We start from the raw sequence: 16,573 nt of genomic DNA on the forward strand, positions 1-16,573 counted from the left end.
AAGACACATTCCAAGCAGCCGTTTGTAATGTTGTAACACTGAAAATGACACAGTGCCTGAGGACACACACACACACACACACAGAGACACACACACACACACACACACACACACACACACACACAGGTAGAGATGTCTGGCTACTATTTGCCTCATAAGCACCTGTTGCCTGAAAAATATTAGACAGAAGCTGGAGTCTATTAAAGGGACAGTGTGTCCAAAGTTTAACTGCCAGCATTTCATGCCTGTTTAAAGAAGGAAAAAACAGCACGGCAGTTACAGGCAGATAAATATTGTTGTATAGATTTTCCCAATTACCCCTAATGTTATGCAGCCATGTTAGTTGATGAAACCCCACATCCACACCAATACAGTGAATCATAATGGACGTTTCCAGGTCTTTCACATCTGGGCTCTCGGAGTCTCTGCACCTTCATTGCAGCCGGGGAATGACTGTAACGGCACTGTAGCGGCACTTTCTACCTATATGTAGTATAGTTGTGACATCACAACCGTACGGAAGTCCTGACGGCTTGTTTAAAGGCACAGTTTCTGAATACAGACTGTGTGTCTTCTTTTTCTCTCTTTATTACTTTCACAGTATATATATATATATTAGGGCTGTCAATCGATTAAAAAAATTAATCTAATTAATTACAGACTCTGTGATTAATTAATCGAAATTAATCGCATACATAATTAACGGTGCCTGAACCGATACTTTTTAAAGAAAGAAAACAAAGGGTACTAAACAACAGTTGGTGACATTAAAGAACGACTTGTTTATTGCTAAGGCCATAAGGTCAAAATTAAATGATTTAATAATAATTTATAACAATAACTTATTTCACTAGTAAATTGCTGTTGAACGACAAAAACAACCACCAGATGGGAAAAGGACATTTACAATAACTTCAAATGTACCACAAAGCTGTAGTTTACCAGTTTCATTGAACGCACCGTCTGTGTTGTTTTTCCGACTGCAGCTGCAGATTGTTACATCCCGGTGTTGAGTCACAGTCCTCTACAGTAAAACACAGTCAAACTTTACACCGTTCAGCGTTAGCTGTCAGCATTGTAACCGTGTTTAATCCAGCTACTAGCTAGCGGTAGGCTAACGTTAGCTGCTGTCGAGTATAGTGTTAACTAGCTAGCGGTAGGCTAACGTTAGCTGTTGTTGAGTATAGTGTTAACTAGCTAGCGGTAGGCTAATGTTAGCTGTTGTTATGTTAACTAGCGTCACGTGCAGCGGTGTTTGTGTTGCCTGTCTGTTTCAGAGCATCAGAGAGAAGTGCAGACATATCAGTAGCACCAGATTTCGGTAGCCAGGGTTGGCAGGAAGAAGATTTTTACAAGTAAATGTTCCAGTTAATGATCCAGGCAGCACATTCTCATCTCCCTCCTTCATTTTACAGTCCAATGGTGGCTAGAACGGCTCCGTGTCAAACGTCAATATGGAATGGATTAATCTGCGTTAATCTGCGTTATTTTTTTAACGCGTTATTTTTTCTCAGATGAATTAATCGAAATTAACGCGTTATTTTGACATCCCTAATATATATATATATATATATATATATATATGACCTCGACCTGCTTTATCATAAAAAAGAGACATGGAAATCTCACTTTTACCACCTGGGCCCTTTAACTTTTCTTACAAATAAACATTTAACAGATGTTTTCATTGTTTGTACGACCTGTTTTGTTGCACCTTTATTTCTCATTTTCAATGGGATTGTAGATCCATTTAATAAATAAAATTATTTTTTTTTTTATTCCAAGAACAGAAAATTCTAAATGGAAGATCTTGTGTATCAGTGAAACAGGTCACAGGACACTGTTTAACCAATAAGCACCATAACTGGTGTGCATGTATTCAACTCATTTTCAAATTGGGCACCAATCAGCCACGTCAGCCATTTTTCTTCACTACCAGCAAATGGATATATCTGGTGAATACTTGAAAACAAAATGAGTCTGCACATTTGATTAGATTACCAAGGAGTACTAAGGGAATATTACAAACTCAGATCATGATATTGAATTTGAACCTGACAGATTTCTTTCCACTTATACTTCCCCTGCAGTAATGGTTTTGTCTCTGCTCTCTCATTGGTTCATTAGAACTGGTCCAGTGTGTCTTAAGGGCCTGACAACTCCAGACATGTCTGAGTACCAGGCAGCTTGCACTGATGTTTTGCTAAATTCTGATCAATTATGGAAGAATGGATTAGCACCAAAACAAACCCAGTGCTACCTGTGTGTGTGTGTGTGTGTGTGTGTGTGTGTGTGTGTGTGTGTGTGTGTGTGTGTGTGTGTGTGTGTGTGTGTGTGTGTGTGTGTGTGTGACCATGGGCTCAGGACAAAGAGGGATTTAGGCTGATTAGGTGGAAACACTTCACGAGTTCATGAGATCAGGGGAAACTGTGTGTGCAACATGCGATTGTATGTGTGTTCATGTGCATTGTATAGCTTTCTTTATTTAATTTTGTATTAATGACAAAATGATGTCTACAGAAAACACAGACCACACTGTTGTTGTGTCAACGTGTGTGCTCCACTGCGTTAATGCAGGCTGGAATGTACCACTTGTAGTGAGCAAAGACAACGAGCTGTGTGCGTGTGTGTGTGTGTGTGTGTGTGTGTGTGTGTGTGTGTGTGTGATCACTGGGTCAGTAAGTCATGGGACCCCCTCTGATCTTTGCAGGGTTCGCGCCCTGCTGGAGTGCGGTACCAGGATGTGACAGGGCTGGGAGAGGCAGCTCTTAGCCCCCCTGACCTCCTCTAATCTCCCATGTCACCCAAAGGCCCTAATGCCCTCCTGTCTCTCCCTCCAATCTAGTACACACCTTCCACTGCCTTCACTTCACAGTCTGCTGATCCACACAAGTGACTCTGTTTGTCCTCACCATTTAAGATCAAATCCCAAATTGACTCCAGCAGCGTTTCCACTGTATACATTTCTTAGTTACGGTCCGCCGATAAGAAATTGTTGCCGCCGCTGCTTCAGCGTTTTATGAAATGTCATGAGGTCATTATTACGTGACTCTGCAGTGCCATTTGCTGAACTTAACTGAAGAGTCATCCGCTCTCTCTCCTCTTTAAAGGTGAGCAGCTGGAACAGTGATAGGACGTCATAACTCGCAAAGTCATGGCAACCAAATAAACAACAGCGTGAGTCTCCTTAGGCAGAGTGACAAACAACGGCAAAAGCCTCGACAGCTTATTTAAACCGTGCTGGTCCCGTATAATTTGACAGGTACGTAGCTTGGAAAATAATGTTACAGGCACTGGATTTGATGAATTTACTGTTTATCACACCTCAAGTGAGAAAAGTTAGCAAACGCTGTGGTCCCTCTGCCTTTGACTGCCCGCTGCAGGAGACACTGTTTTCCACCCGACACGCTGTATTAACGTTAACTGTTTAAAACTTTTTCCAGGTTAGTGGGGATGCATACAGCTCAAAACCGACATGAAAAACGTAGTAATGTTCCCTTAGCATTTTGTTTTGTTGCTAAACTGTATATAAAATGAGCGGTGACGTTAAATCAGCTGTTTCACGTATCCTAAGGTGACGTCTATTTGCTGGATTTTTCCTTAGCGGTTGTTAACTAGCAAACCTAGCCCACTCACGGCAACGTTATTGTTCATATTTTGGCACAATATTTAGTAATGGCAGTAGTAGTGGTCATAGTAAGTGAAAATGTGATTTGAGATGAACATTGTAAAATGTGTTGTGTAATGTGTAAGTAATTGTTCATTAGGTATGTGTAATATCTGTAAAGCTGAATAACGTTAGACTTAGATTTTATTCTGATCCAAAAAGTAATTTTGTGACAGGGAGGACACTATCTTGGAATGTAATTGTAAAAGACATGTAATGCTTTTAAGAACTGCAAATAAAGCAAACTGTTGGGGAAAAAAAAGTAACGTTACAGCTGCCCCGCTGCTGGAAAAAATCTTCTGCTCCAGAAAATGGAAAAATTCATCCACAATTTGAAGGCATATTTGTAAAACATGTTACAGAGAAGGCCCCCACATTAGAGCATGTACACACTGTTTGGTTCCATTTCTTTTTTTTGAGAATATATTATATGCTATTATAATTAGCAATGGTCTGTTAACATTAACATCTCAACACTATGTGAATTCATTTCACAAATAAGATCCTCTACCTGAGTTTTAGACAGTATCCCAAATAAGTTTTTAAAATAGGTATTCCCCACAGTTGGTCCTTTTGATTTTATTGATTATTAACAGTTCTCTGACTTCTGGCATCTGGTGTCTAGAATCCTGGGTTGGTCTAATGGTGGGAACACCTCTACAGCTGCTACAATCTTAGCTCTCCAACAGAACTTTCTCTGTTCTTATAGAAAATGCCTTTTCCTTGTTGCTAATTTTAATTGTGGGGTTCCTCAAGGGTCCATTCTCTGTGGTGTTCTAAATACATGCTTCCTCTCAGCCAGATCATTAATAACCACTCATCTCCCATCACTGTTATGTGGATGGTACACAGTTTTATGTCCGTCTCAAGTCCAGTAACTTAACACCTGCCTCAATGATGTCAAATGCTGGATGTCGCAAAACTTTTTAAATTTTAACAATGATAAAACTGAAATCAGCCAGGTCCAACGAAGCCTACCTGCCTAGTTCACAGCATGCTTGGTTCCCTCACTAAGAATACGAAGCGGGCTGCTAGAAATCTTGGCGTAAAACTTGATGAAGAAGTAAAGAATGTTGTTGGTTAGGTTGGGTTAGAGAAGGTTAGGTTATGGGAGAGATCACTGTTTGGGTTTAGATGACTTTTTGTCATCATGTTTACAATAATAAACATGTGATTAAGGTCAGGGAACAATCATGGCCCTGGTTAAAATAAAATCCTGTGTTAAAAGACATTTAAGTATTGTTGTTGGTTTTTATCTGCTGTTTTTTTCTGAAAAGCACTTTGTAGCCTTTCTAGGAAAAGTGCTATGTAAATTAAGTTTATTATTATTACCACGCCAATACAAGAGAAGTCCATAAAGTAAGTGCATTTAGCTAAGTTCGCATGATGGTTTAGTAATGGAACATTAGGTGCGTGACATTACTTGAATAGAGGTGGGACAAAATATCAATACAGTAACATATCGTTGTCCTTCCTTCGTTCTTCGTGCGATACAATAATCGATTCACTGGCACCAAATTTTAATTAATAAAATAAAGCACTAGATTTCCCTGCTCCCAGCGTCGCTACTTCATGGCTCCTCAAAGCTCAAGACATGAACGAGGGAAACTTGAACATAAGTTAACTAGCCGAAGAGTTTTCAACGGGATGACGGTCAGCAGTTTGAGGAAAATAACAGATGCACAAGCCACGTTTAATTCCAAAGTCTGGTCCCATAGTTGCTCTATAGTTCTGTAATTTTAATATACAGACTGAAAAACTTGTGCTGCAGAATTGTGCTGTTTTCTAACTACTTGTCCTATCCATCTGAATAAAACAGAAGTGGGCGCTGGAAATGAGGCACCATCTTTTACTCAGCATTCCACAGCTGGCTGGCCAGCAGCCCAGCATCAACAATCGTTCCCCTGTTACCAAATCAAATGTAGATCCGTCATATCTGATCATCTTCTGCCTTTGGGGCTCTCGGCCCTGACCAAGTAGCTGGAGGAACTGTCTCCAAAACAGGATCTTTTTTTAAGACCGGGTAACTTTGCAAGGTAACCACATGAGAGACCGAAAATGAAGCCTCTATAGTCTGGTTTTTCGTCCAAATGTGTCGCAAATTTTAACCAAAAATAGGCAAAAGAAAATGTAAATGAGTGCTTGTTTCCATACACTACTGTATTATTAGGAGTTGGTTTATCAGGATAAGCAGTGGGTGGCGCCAAATTTTCAGTCAAAAAAACAACATACTAATGCAGACGGAGCGGGCGCAACAATATTTATTAACTTATTAAAAGAGCGCCAGTCGAACCCCAAACTGTGAAACAACGTAAAAAACTCGATCGAAAGACATTTCTGTTTGTTTACTCTCCCTTTCTATACTCTGTGTTCATCAGACCACAAATGAGACAAGAATTAGCTAGCTATAGCGCACCTCCGCTACACCGTAAAGGGAGCGGACAGCGGCATCTCCGGAGCACCAGAGACCTTTTGCGGCTGTAGCAAATCAAATTCAACTGGCTGAGCGCAAGGCCCATCACTGGGGCAGACAGCAGGCCGATGGCCAGCGGCACTAGGTTTTTAGGTAGTCTACATGGTATTGCTTGAAACATACCATTTTACAAAAGGATAATTACATGACTAATCGTTGTACAAATCTGATTTCTTAAGCTACTTGGTATTTTTGAAGTGTAAAGACACTGACTGTCTCATGGCATCGGTTTGAAGTGTCAAAAAGACAGCAGTTGTTAAAAAGCAACTACAGTGGCGGTCTGCGGCTCAAGGCTACACTAATTTGTTTAGAGGCACAGATCAGCACCTGTCTAAACAGAGGAATGTGGGAAGAAAGTAAGAATGAAAGCAGAGGGGGCAGCATTTATGTTACTGTCCCTGCAGGGTCCCAGGACATGATGGATCACCCTGAGGAAGAACAAAGTCTGGTCATTCTGACATTCTCTCCCTCCTTCACTGTCCTCACACTGAAGATACTCCTAGTTATTAAAAGCTTTTCTTCATTTTTGTGCTTCTTTTGTTTTGTCTTAATCTTCGCCTGATTTATAGTGTTTCAAATAGATCTAGAAAATATCATGAATATCACTGACCACAACTGTATCCTGTGAAGGGTTTTATTGAAATTCCAAATGCGTGACATATGACGGAGTATCATAGGTGACAGAAAGCTTGCCAGACAGCGGCAGTACACTGACTATGCTTGTCAAAAGGTTTATCACATAAAAATCAGATCGTATGTCCACGTATTGTCCATGTCCACACAGTAACGTAAGGGTTTTATGGTATTCACTTTGGAGAGCAGTTTTCAAAAAGCTGCCGTCTGGGCGATCAGAAAATAGAAACCCCTGTATATTGTAATGTAACCAATACATCAGCCTTGCAAAAAAAAAAAAAAAAAAAACCTTAAACCGTTTCTTTCATTGTGTCAGAAAAGTGATGTTTTTGTTTTTAGATTGCATTATATTGTAATAGGGAGGTCTAATATTTTTAGTTCAACAAGTGAGGTTGAGTGGACAAAATCACTCAAAACCAGAAGGCCAAAGCTGAGTGAAAAATATACATTTTAGTGCACTTAGAAACAACAAGTCCTCAAAATTATACAACAAAATACTTCCAGTGGTTTCCCCAGTGTATTGCAAGCCTGGTGACCCACCAGGCCTAAATTGCCCCCCACCAGGAATAGGCCACTTGGATTATTTACATAGCTTGGTATAAAACTTTCATTTTCAAACCTCCAGTTAGTTTTTAAGCACTGACTTAAAGCTATAGTGCGTAGTTTTTGTCTCCCCCACGAGGAATTCTAAGTAATGACAACAAAACTGTCAGAGCGTCCACATGAAACAGCCTTCCGTGACTGTGCACCCCCTCCACGCAGTTGCTAGTAGCCAGGGAGGACATGGAGGATTAAAAAAACATGACAGACTCTTCAGAACAGTGGTGTCATCTAAAGTCTTTTAGCGGGTATACTGTACTATATAAATATATGGACCAGAATGGACATATGGGGTCTGGGTGTTCTCCCCCAGGGAAATTTTGAGCATCAAAGACTTCATTTCCTGCATTCTGATACACTTTAATGCACTAATTTACGGTGGAAATCCCATTATTTAGCCTACGCGAAGAAAAACACAGATGACAATTCAAAATATATAATAAAATATAAAGTATGTTGTTACATGTCATTGCACATTTTTAAGTGGGTATATGGAAATCCTGGAGAGGACGACACAATCTTCTGAACATAGCCATACTGAGAAATACAGATAGAGTTGTGTGGAGCTGATAGTCTTAATTAGCTTTGTAGCAACTCATTTGGCAATGGCTTGAATGCAACGGACGTTGATTAATATCAAAAAGTTACACACTACAGCTTTAATGTAGGGCAATATTGAATCTGTCATCACAGAAACTACTGGGCTCTACATTAATGCTGCCATCAGTCTGGGCCCGGCCCCAGCTGGACCCTCGTTGAAAAAACACACTTGCCACCGGGCTAAACAACTTTTCTGGGGGAAACACTGACTTCTTTTTCCATGGCCTCTGGAACGGCACATAGAAGTGTTTTCAGATCTGACGCCCCAATCAACAGTTGGTCTGTGCCTTAGATTTGGTTAGGTTTAAGGAAAGATCGGCGTTTGGTTTAAAATGACTTTGTTAAGGTAAGGGGACTGTCGTTGTCTGGTTACAATAATAAACATGTGATTAAGGTTGGAGAACAATCATGGTCACGGTTAAAAAAAAAAAGGTGGCTGTCATTGGAAGACATTCTATTGGCCCATCCATCACTGAACGTAAACATGTTGTTTCGGGGTGATGATATATCAGTATTTCCATATTTGTCAGCCGATAAGTAAAAAGCAATGTCAGTATGGAAATTCCACAATATGTTTTAAATTATTTAGAAACAGTGTCTCCATTACACAGTTTGTCCACCCGAAAGCACTGACAAGTTCACTTGTACACTGTGAGATGTCCTGCTCACTACATATCTTGGTCAATATCCTTAATAAGCACGTTGAAAGAATCATTAACATAAATGTTTTTTATGTTATTTGTGTGGCTGATGTCTCGTTACAGGATTTAGATTTTTTTAAACTATAAAATATTAATATTGATTTCCAAAATACAGTATCATTCTATCGTTTAGAGCATATTTAGTTGGCTCTTAATTATTTATTGATTGACCTCGTCACGGACACAGTCTTACTGAAGACCCTCTTTTGTTAATCTAAAGTTTACTCATTCCTTTAAATATGAAACTGCAGTTTTTCCCCTTTTGGAGGTAATAACTTGGGTTTATCTTTGTTTGCTTTTTGTTGCCTTTTTGTGGGCAAGTTTTCCCTTTTTATATACAGTAGGTTAATTATTCAATCATCGCATCACTGGAATGTTGAATATACACTTATGAAAATGATTTAAAGAAAAAAAAAAGAAAAGAAAAGAAAAATAAAATAATAATAATAATTAAAAAAAATAAATAAATAAAAAAAAAAAATATATATATATATAAAAAAATCACAGAAGACCAGGAGAGATCTAACAGAGACTAACAGAGTCAGAGACGGAGTTTACTGCTGCTTCTAAAAGATACTATTGTCTGTTTATAGGATGCACACACACACACACACACACACACACACACACACACACACACACACACACACACACACACACACACACACGAGCTCAAGGCTTTGCTTACACTATGTTATTAGTGCTCTCTTACCTGCCCAGGCCGTTTACCATCGCACTCCAGTAATTGTAGTCTAACACAAAGCCAAACATTATGAAGTCATTCAAACTATTAATCGCTATGAAACAAACAAAGATCTTTAACCAGTTCATCCATGTTCAGAACACCATATTTTAAATGGTGTGCTGCATTCACTAACTGGTAGCTACTATCAATAATATTGCCTAACGATCAATCTAGCTACTTTAATCGCAATATAAAAAGGTCAGAAACTATAATGGGAAAAGTCCATCGTATTTAGCTACGTTAGAGCCCAAAGTGACGTCTTCAAATGACAATCACTGCCCCAAAGCACCGAATATTTGACTTTACTACCATAGAAGGCTAAAAAATGACTACATATTCACATTTTCATTTCATTTTCTGTTGATCAACGTATAGTCATATGTAGCCTATAAACTGACTAATCGTTCCAGCTCTAGTTTTAACGAACAACAAAACAAAGAATCTTGCATTTTAGTCTGTTTGTGCGCACCTGTCAGCAAAAGGGTCCATTTCTTTTTTTTTTTGAAAACTACTTAACAAGAAGATCTAGGCCTACGATCGCTTCAGGCTACTAATGCAGACACGAGTTTTCTTTCTGAACAGAGAAGGGTGAAACAGCCTGGAGATGCAACCTCACATTTGGTTTTATTACGTGCCAACAAACCGGGGCAGCAGTAAAGTAATTCAGTATTACAGCCTACATACCTTCGAAATCTGATAAAATCCCTTCGAGGTGGTCATTCACGGACAGTTCCGACATGCTGACTGAGTGCAGAAGGCTCCGTGATGCCGCTCCAAGCCAGATAAGAAGAAGGAAAAAAATAAATAAACTCTCACGAAACTTGTATTCCCTATCGGAACAGAGGTGAACCGGTCCGCGCTGATGTGTGCAGGCAGGGAGCGGACTGAGCTGAGCTGTTCTGTGCTGTGCGTGTCCTCCAGGAGCATCGGCGTGTCTCTGACCCAGCCCCCCCGCCCCCCGGCTCGGCAGCCTGCAGCCTGGACCTATGGCCGAGACCCTAGGGTGACAGGGGGGCGGACGACGGACGGCTGGTGGGCGGAGCCGCATGCAACACCTGGAAAAAAATCCTCCATCAAATTTCTCTTTTCTTTGCTGTCTTTCCTCCTCCCTCGGGCTGGCTCCCCCCCCCCCCTTACCAAAAGCGTCAGATGGATGGACGTTTTCTGTCTGTTCAGAGTCCCACCCGGCGGGAAAAGGCCAGACTTAGCCCATAGGGCTACCTACACATTCCCTGTTATATATTGTTCTTAAAGTATATTATTTCTTTTTCTTGTTTGTCAAGCAATTCTATTATGTTTGCATTCTTGTCTTTTCATAGTCATAGTTCATATTTAATAATAATAAGCTATAATTGCACTGTTCACTTTTACACTACCACCATTGCACACACCCTACCATAGCACCTTATCATGGTCATTGCATGACATTGTCGGTCCATACCAGACCTTTGTAATCACTCTTTAAAAAATGTTTTTATGTATGTGAGATATATGTGTATGTGTGTTTGTTGTGTTATGGTTGTCTAAGTTACTGGATGCCTAAAATTTCCCTTAGGATGAATAAAGTATCTATCTATCTATCTATCTATCTATCTATCTATCTATCGGTCTGTCTATCTGTCTGCTGTCTGTCTGTCTATCTATCTATCTATCGGTCTGTCTGCTGTCTGTCTGTCTGTCTGTCTGTCTGTCTATCTATCTATCTATCTATCTATCTATCTTGACCAACCTTTTCCATTTAGGATGCAACACACTGAACATCATACAGGAATTGAGTAGCCCACAAATAACTCTTATATCATCAAGTAAATGCATATAGCTTACATTTCAATTTCATTTCATTCAAATTAATCTGAGTTTAAATCTCTAGTTTTAATTTTAAGACTATTTTCAGACTCTGACAGAGCAGTAGCTTTCATGTCTGGTTCTCTTATCTCAGTACCATCATCATCCTGTCTCGATACACCTCCTCTTCCTCTGCTAAAGGTCTTTGGGAAAATAAGGTGAGTTTTATATGTCTGTACTTAATATGCCTTAGTAAATTTGCTAAATATCACACTTAGTTCAACACATAGGCTACTCAACAAACACACTCAGCCTGATCTTTTGAAAATAGCCCAGTTGACGCCAGTGTTATCAGCGGGTAACCTCCGTATAGGCACCGTTTTCCAGCCGAAGCCCAGCTCGGGCAGCGCTGTTCTTCAGTCGTCGCCATGTCAGCACACTCTGAAGTCACGCAAGATTTTCGGTTTTGAGATTTGGCACATGGAATCTGACAGTGTGTGTGGTGTGTGCTGTTCTGGTCAAATTGTTGCTCTTCACACACTATAGGAAAACAGTTCAATCTATCATTACATGTCATTATGTGTGGGGTTTCTCACATATTCAACATCTGTTAAGATTTGAAAAATCTTTTAGTGTGGGCCAGCCGTAACCGATAGCCGATCCTCGTTAACCGTTAACCAACAACAAGGCAACTGAGTCCCAGTTCACCTTGTCTGGGCGACTCGGACATACTTTCGGCGTCTGCGGACAACTGCAGACTTGTACCGGTCGCGCAGCCACAGTGTTGGTTGTTGTGGAGTGGACACACGCAGCCACGTAGCCACCTTCCAAGTAGGCCTATGCAGCTGACCTCTGAGCCTCACCGCATCCATCTGAGAGGCTGTCAGCTGTGTGCCTTCCAGGCAGGTTGGCCAATTTAACCCGCCAGTCCTCATCAATATCGTGGCATGTGTCACGTAGCTCTCCGCTGTGAGCGCCGTCCAGCAGAAAAAAGAGCTTAAAATGCAACTTGCTGGTGAAGAGTTAGGACTAGCAAGTTAAAGGGAACATATGATGTTTTCTGTCATATCTACAATGTTATAATGTTGGATAATAATGAGGTAAACGTATGAAAAATCCCTGTGAGCTAAAACGTTCAGATTTCCGAACTTTTCTGAACGCTCTGGTTTCAACCGTTTTATCTACTCTCGGCTAAGTCTTAGGGCCCTGACACACCAACCAGACGGGCCGACCGTCAGCAGAAAAGGCAGTCGGACTGATCAGTCGGGTCCCCGAGGTCCAAAAAATGCCTCAGAACACACTGAGGCGACGCCGACTTGAGCGTACGCTCTGCGCATGCACGAAACGTAATACGTCTCCATAGCAGCAGGTGGCGCTGCTCTGTATTGTTTCCATTAACAGTCTGATTATTTACCAGAAAATGAAGACCGGCAGCTGATTGGACGAACGCGTCACGTGGTTCTTTTTTTCCGGAAATTCACAGCCAGACTGTCATGGCGGCTTGTTCAGAATACGATCTCATATTGTACTAAAATAGTTCACCGAAACATGTTTCTGAAAACATTTTAAGAGAGAAATAGGCCATGCAGTTGCTGAATCTGTCTTCATTTCAGATTAACAAAGGTCAGTTTAAAAGATTTTCGTCAGATTTTGAGAGGCTCATCCGCTCCCCATTTCCGGGCGAGTCCTGACTGCCCTGTCTCCGACTGAACATGTCGGGTCGGCCCAACAACAGACTTGAGTCACGGACCTCGCCAGACGGCCCGACGCCCCGACGCCCGATTATCGGGCTGGTGTGTCTTCTCTCTTACGCAACTCTAAACCAGCCTGCTATGATTGGTCATCTGCTCCAAGTGGGCTGGAGTGGGTTTTTTTAAGCCACTGCGTGTTAAAGGTTCAATATCTGATCTGATCCAATCCGTGCTACAGCTGTAACGAAATGAAAGCAGCAAACAAAGGAACAGGATCAACGAAGATAGATTCTACCCGACCTATAAAAAAAATGGCATGCAACAACAAGTTGCGTGACCAGAGACGTAACAACCCTCGGGTAAATATTGGAGATGTATTTGAGCCCAAAAGGACGGCCCAAAAGGACGGCGAGCCCAAAAGGACGGCCCAAAAGGACGGCGAGTTGGCTAACTACCTCTGAACAGGTAAGCATTAGCTTCAGGCTAATTTATCACGGCTACAAGGGACGGGTATTTTATGTAATTTCAACATTCTACAACATTTCTAACCCTACAATCTGATGTTAGCATACTGCTAACTATTAAGCACCTACATGCTAATGCGATATAGCTGTAATCTCAGCCAGTGCTGGTCATTTCTCCCCAAATTCCGGTCACTTTACTGCTGGGACATGTCTGGTTGTGTAATATTTGGTTTAGAAGCCTTTATTGGTAATTTTTCACAGTACAAAGTCCTGCTATATACTCTGTAGCTCCAGCTTTAACTAGCGAAACACGGAGCGGAGGTTCCGGAGTTTCCAGGAAGCATGCTGACCAATCAGAGCAGACAGGGCTTTTTCGGGAAGAGGGATTAAAGAGACAGGCACTCCTACAGAGCACCTCATGCAGAGGGTGAACACAGTTGCAGCAGCCATAGGCAGTATAAGAAAAATAAAGTGTTTTTCTTTAACATTAAAGCATGTAAACATGTTCTAGTACAAACACAAAATGCAAGTATAATCCCAAAAATGCTATGTAATAGTTGCCCTTTAACTAGCAGTTAAGAAATAGACTGTATAGCCATAATTTTTCTTATATCATATGACAAATTTTCCTCACCTTAAGAAATAAATAAATATCATCTGCGCTAATAATTAGTTTTAAATGTCAAGTAGGCTAACTTGCAGTAATTTATCCTGGTAACATGAATGAACAAATCCCCAGTATGTGTCTTTAGTGAAATGTTGCTATATTTCAACATCATTCAATGTAACAACTAGACTCTCAAAGCAGCTTTCCAACACATCTGGGGCAAGTCAGAGTGGGTTTGCATTCAACCCCAACTGAAGGGGACACACACACACACACACACACACACACACACACACACACCAGCCTCTGTGCAGATCATGAAAACCCACTGTGGCATTAATCCTCCCTGGTCCAGAGCCACAGGGCTAATGAGAGCCCCCGACCCCCAGTCCTAACAGGAGTGTGAGTGTGTGTGAATGTTTTGGTGACTGTGGGAATTTAGTCACATGGGTTTGTCTCCCCTCTCTCTCTCTCTCTCTCTCTCTCTCTCTCTCTCTCTCTCTCTCTCTAAGGCTGCTTAATTGCCCTGTTTCCTGTGATATGCTTGATAGTTCCAGACGGTGCATCTGTGGGTATATACATGTGTGAGTGTGACTGACTGACTGCAACCATGAGTGTGTGTGTGTGTGTGTGTGTGTGCGCGTATGTGTGGGTTTGCTCGTGCTCCGACTCGCCTGGAGGAATCTTCTTGCACAGTCCTTGATGTCTGTAGTGAATTGTCAGGGCCAAAGAATCTTAGAATTCAGGCACCACATACCACAGAAATAGATAGAAAGGCTCATAGACTGGATGGAATATGATACATGTTGGAATATGATACATGAAGCGTAGCATTAGCTTTGAGGGAAAACTTTCCATTCTTTTTTTTACAACCTCATGTCTATTGAATATGATAACACTTCACCCACCAGCTTCATTGCAGATTTAGAACATGGGAACACCACTATGCACTGCTCTGCTGGGGCAAAGTAACACTAGTTTAATATTATACCTATGTTATATATTTTGTTGAGTTGTGAACTTACACTATCCCAAATGTTTCCAACAATGTTCAGTCCTGCGGACAAAAGGTGAAGGTAGGGAGAGTCTGGCAGCAACACCCGGCAGCCATCCCATTGACGGAGGCGTATCCTCGGCCGGTATCTCGATACTCGGTGGCCAGCCCCGAAGATACTCGGTGATCTGTCCCAGCCGCGAAGTAAGTCTCTCAGCGGTGTTGAGTAACGTTATAACAACCCCCCACACATATATTGTGATATTGTGGTTTTAGCTGAGTGGCTAAAGTTAGCTTGCTTGCTTGCTCGCTAACTGGTCAATTAACGTTAGCTAGCTAACGTAACCCATACAAATCAAATCAAGAAAACGTAATTATGTAGGAGAAACTGCAGCTATTTTATCAGAATGTATAAACATTACTAAACTTAACGTGGATAAACTGTAATGGATAAACCCATCTGTGAACAGATATATTTAAGTGGCAATTGTGTTAAACAACAAAAACTACAACTCCCATTATGCCACCTCCATTGTTTTGATTAAGAGGGTACATATTGTACGTTTAAACCGGTTTTAACAAGGTCAATTTACCCCAAATATTTAAACAATGTTTCTTTTTTTATTGTAAACAAAAGTCATACATAATAAAGCAAAATTTTAATATAATAGAAATTATAAATGTTATTTGTATCACACCTATTCCTACTCTCTTACTCTGACAAGGATACAGGAGGGGTTAATGGTCATTTCTACATGCGATCTAGGCCTTGTATGACTGGAGTGAGAGCTGTTTCCATATTCTCATCATTAGGGTTATACCAGGGCTGTTTCTAAGGCTGATTTATTGTAGCACATAGGCTCTACGCCTTCGCATAGCCTACGTAAGTGGCCGACACCATTGTGAGGATTTACCCTTATGTGCTGGTGTGTTTGTATCGATCTAGCATATCTCTTTGAGAGAATATCAGAGCCAGTATGTGTGCGTGGGGAGAGTGTGGTAAACGATAGTGATGGGGCTAAGCTTCGGAGTGAGTACCGATTCGGCGGTGGAGACGGAGAAACAAAGTGTCTCCCCTATGCAGTCTGGCCACGGTCGGAAAGCTGTAGCAGGAAAAGTTAACCCTCTCCTCCATTTAATGTCGTTCACTTGGAAGGAGAACCAGGAAATTAGTCGGGGGAAATGCGATGCTACCAAGCCACGGCCAAGCGGACCAATCACAGTTGTTGCAGTCTACGTCGCCGCAACGTGAAGTTACATTTCTGGGGATGTGCACGTCAGACTACAGCGTAGGGTCCATATCTACTTGAGGGTAAGCTGGACCAGGTGATAGACAGATGAATTGGTGCCATGTTGGCAGCAAAGCATTTAGTGTACCAGACAGTCATTGTGAAGAGGAGTTTGAAGGCAAAACTCTCAATTATCAGAAAAAAAGTGGCAGGAGCGCTCCTGGTGCTCAAGGAAGGGAATAAAGTACAGAAGAATTATGACTAAAACAGTCATAAAAAAACCATGTCAAGGCGCTTAAGGTTGGTGATAAAAGGCCTTTAATTAACAGGGAAAGGCATTAAAAATACACCAACGTGTATCGGCTTGAGCCTTCCTTTTAGCAC

The 16,573-nt window shown here is 41.2% G+C and overlaps 1 protein-coding gene across 1 annotated transcript in view; it reads right to left on the reverse strand.

The window, feature by feature from the left end:
• sept12 (septin 12) overlaps positions 1–10,337 on the reverse strand; it is a 93,697-nt gene extending 83,360 nt beyond the window's left edge. Inside the window, exon 1 of the mRNA XM_031292528.2 lies at positions 10,104–10,337. Within this exon, the coding sequence (XP_031148388.1) occupies positions 10,104–10,158 (55 nt within the window). The 5' untranslated portion in view covers positions 10,159–10,337. The remainder of the gene's footprint in view (positions 1–10,103) is intronic.
• Between the last annotated feature and the right edge of the window lie 6,236 nt (positions 10,338–16,573).

The sequence above is a fragment of the Sander lucioperca genome, chromosome 2, assembly GCF_008315115.2.
Source record: "Sander lucioperca isolate FBNREF2018 chromosome 2, SLUC_FBN_1.2, whole genome shotgun sequence".
Taxonomy (NCBI): domain Eukaryota; kingdom Metazoa; phylum Chordata; class Actinopteri; order Perciformes; family Percidae; genus Sander; species Sander lucioperca.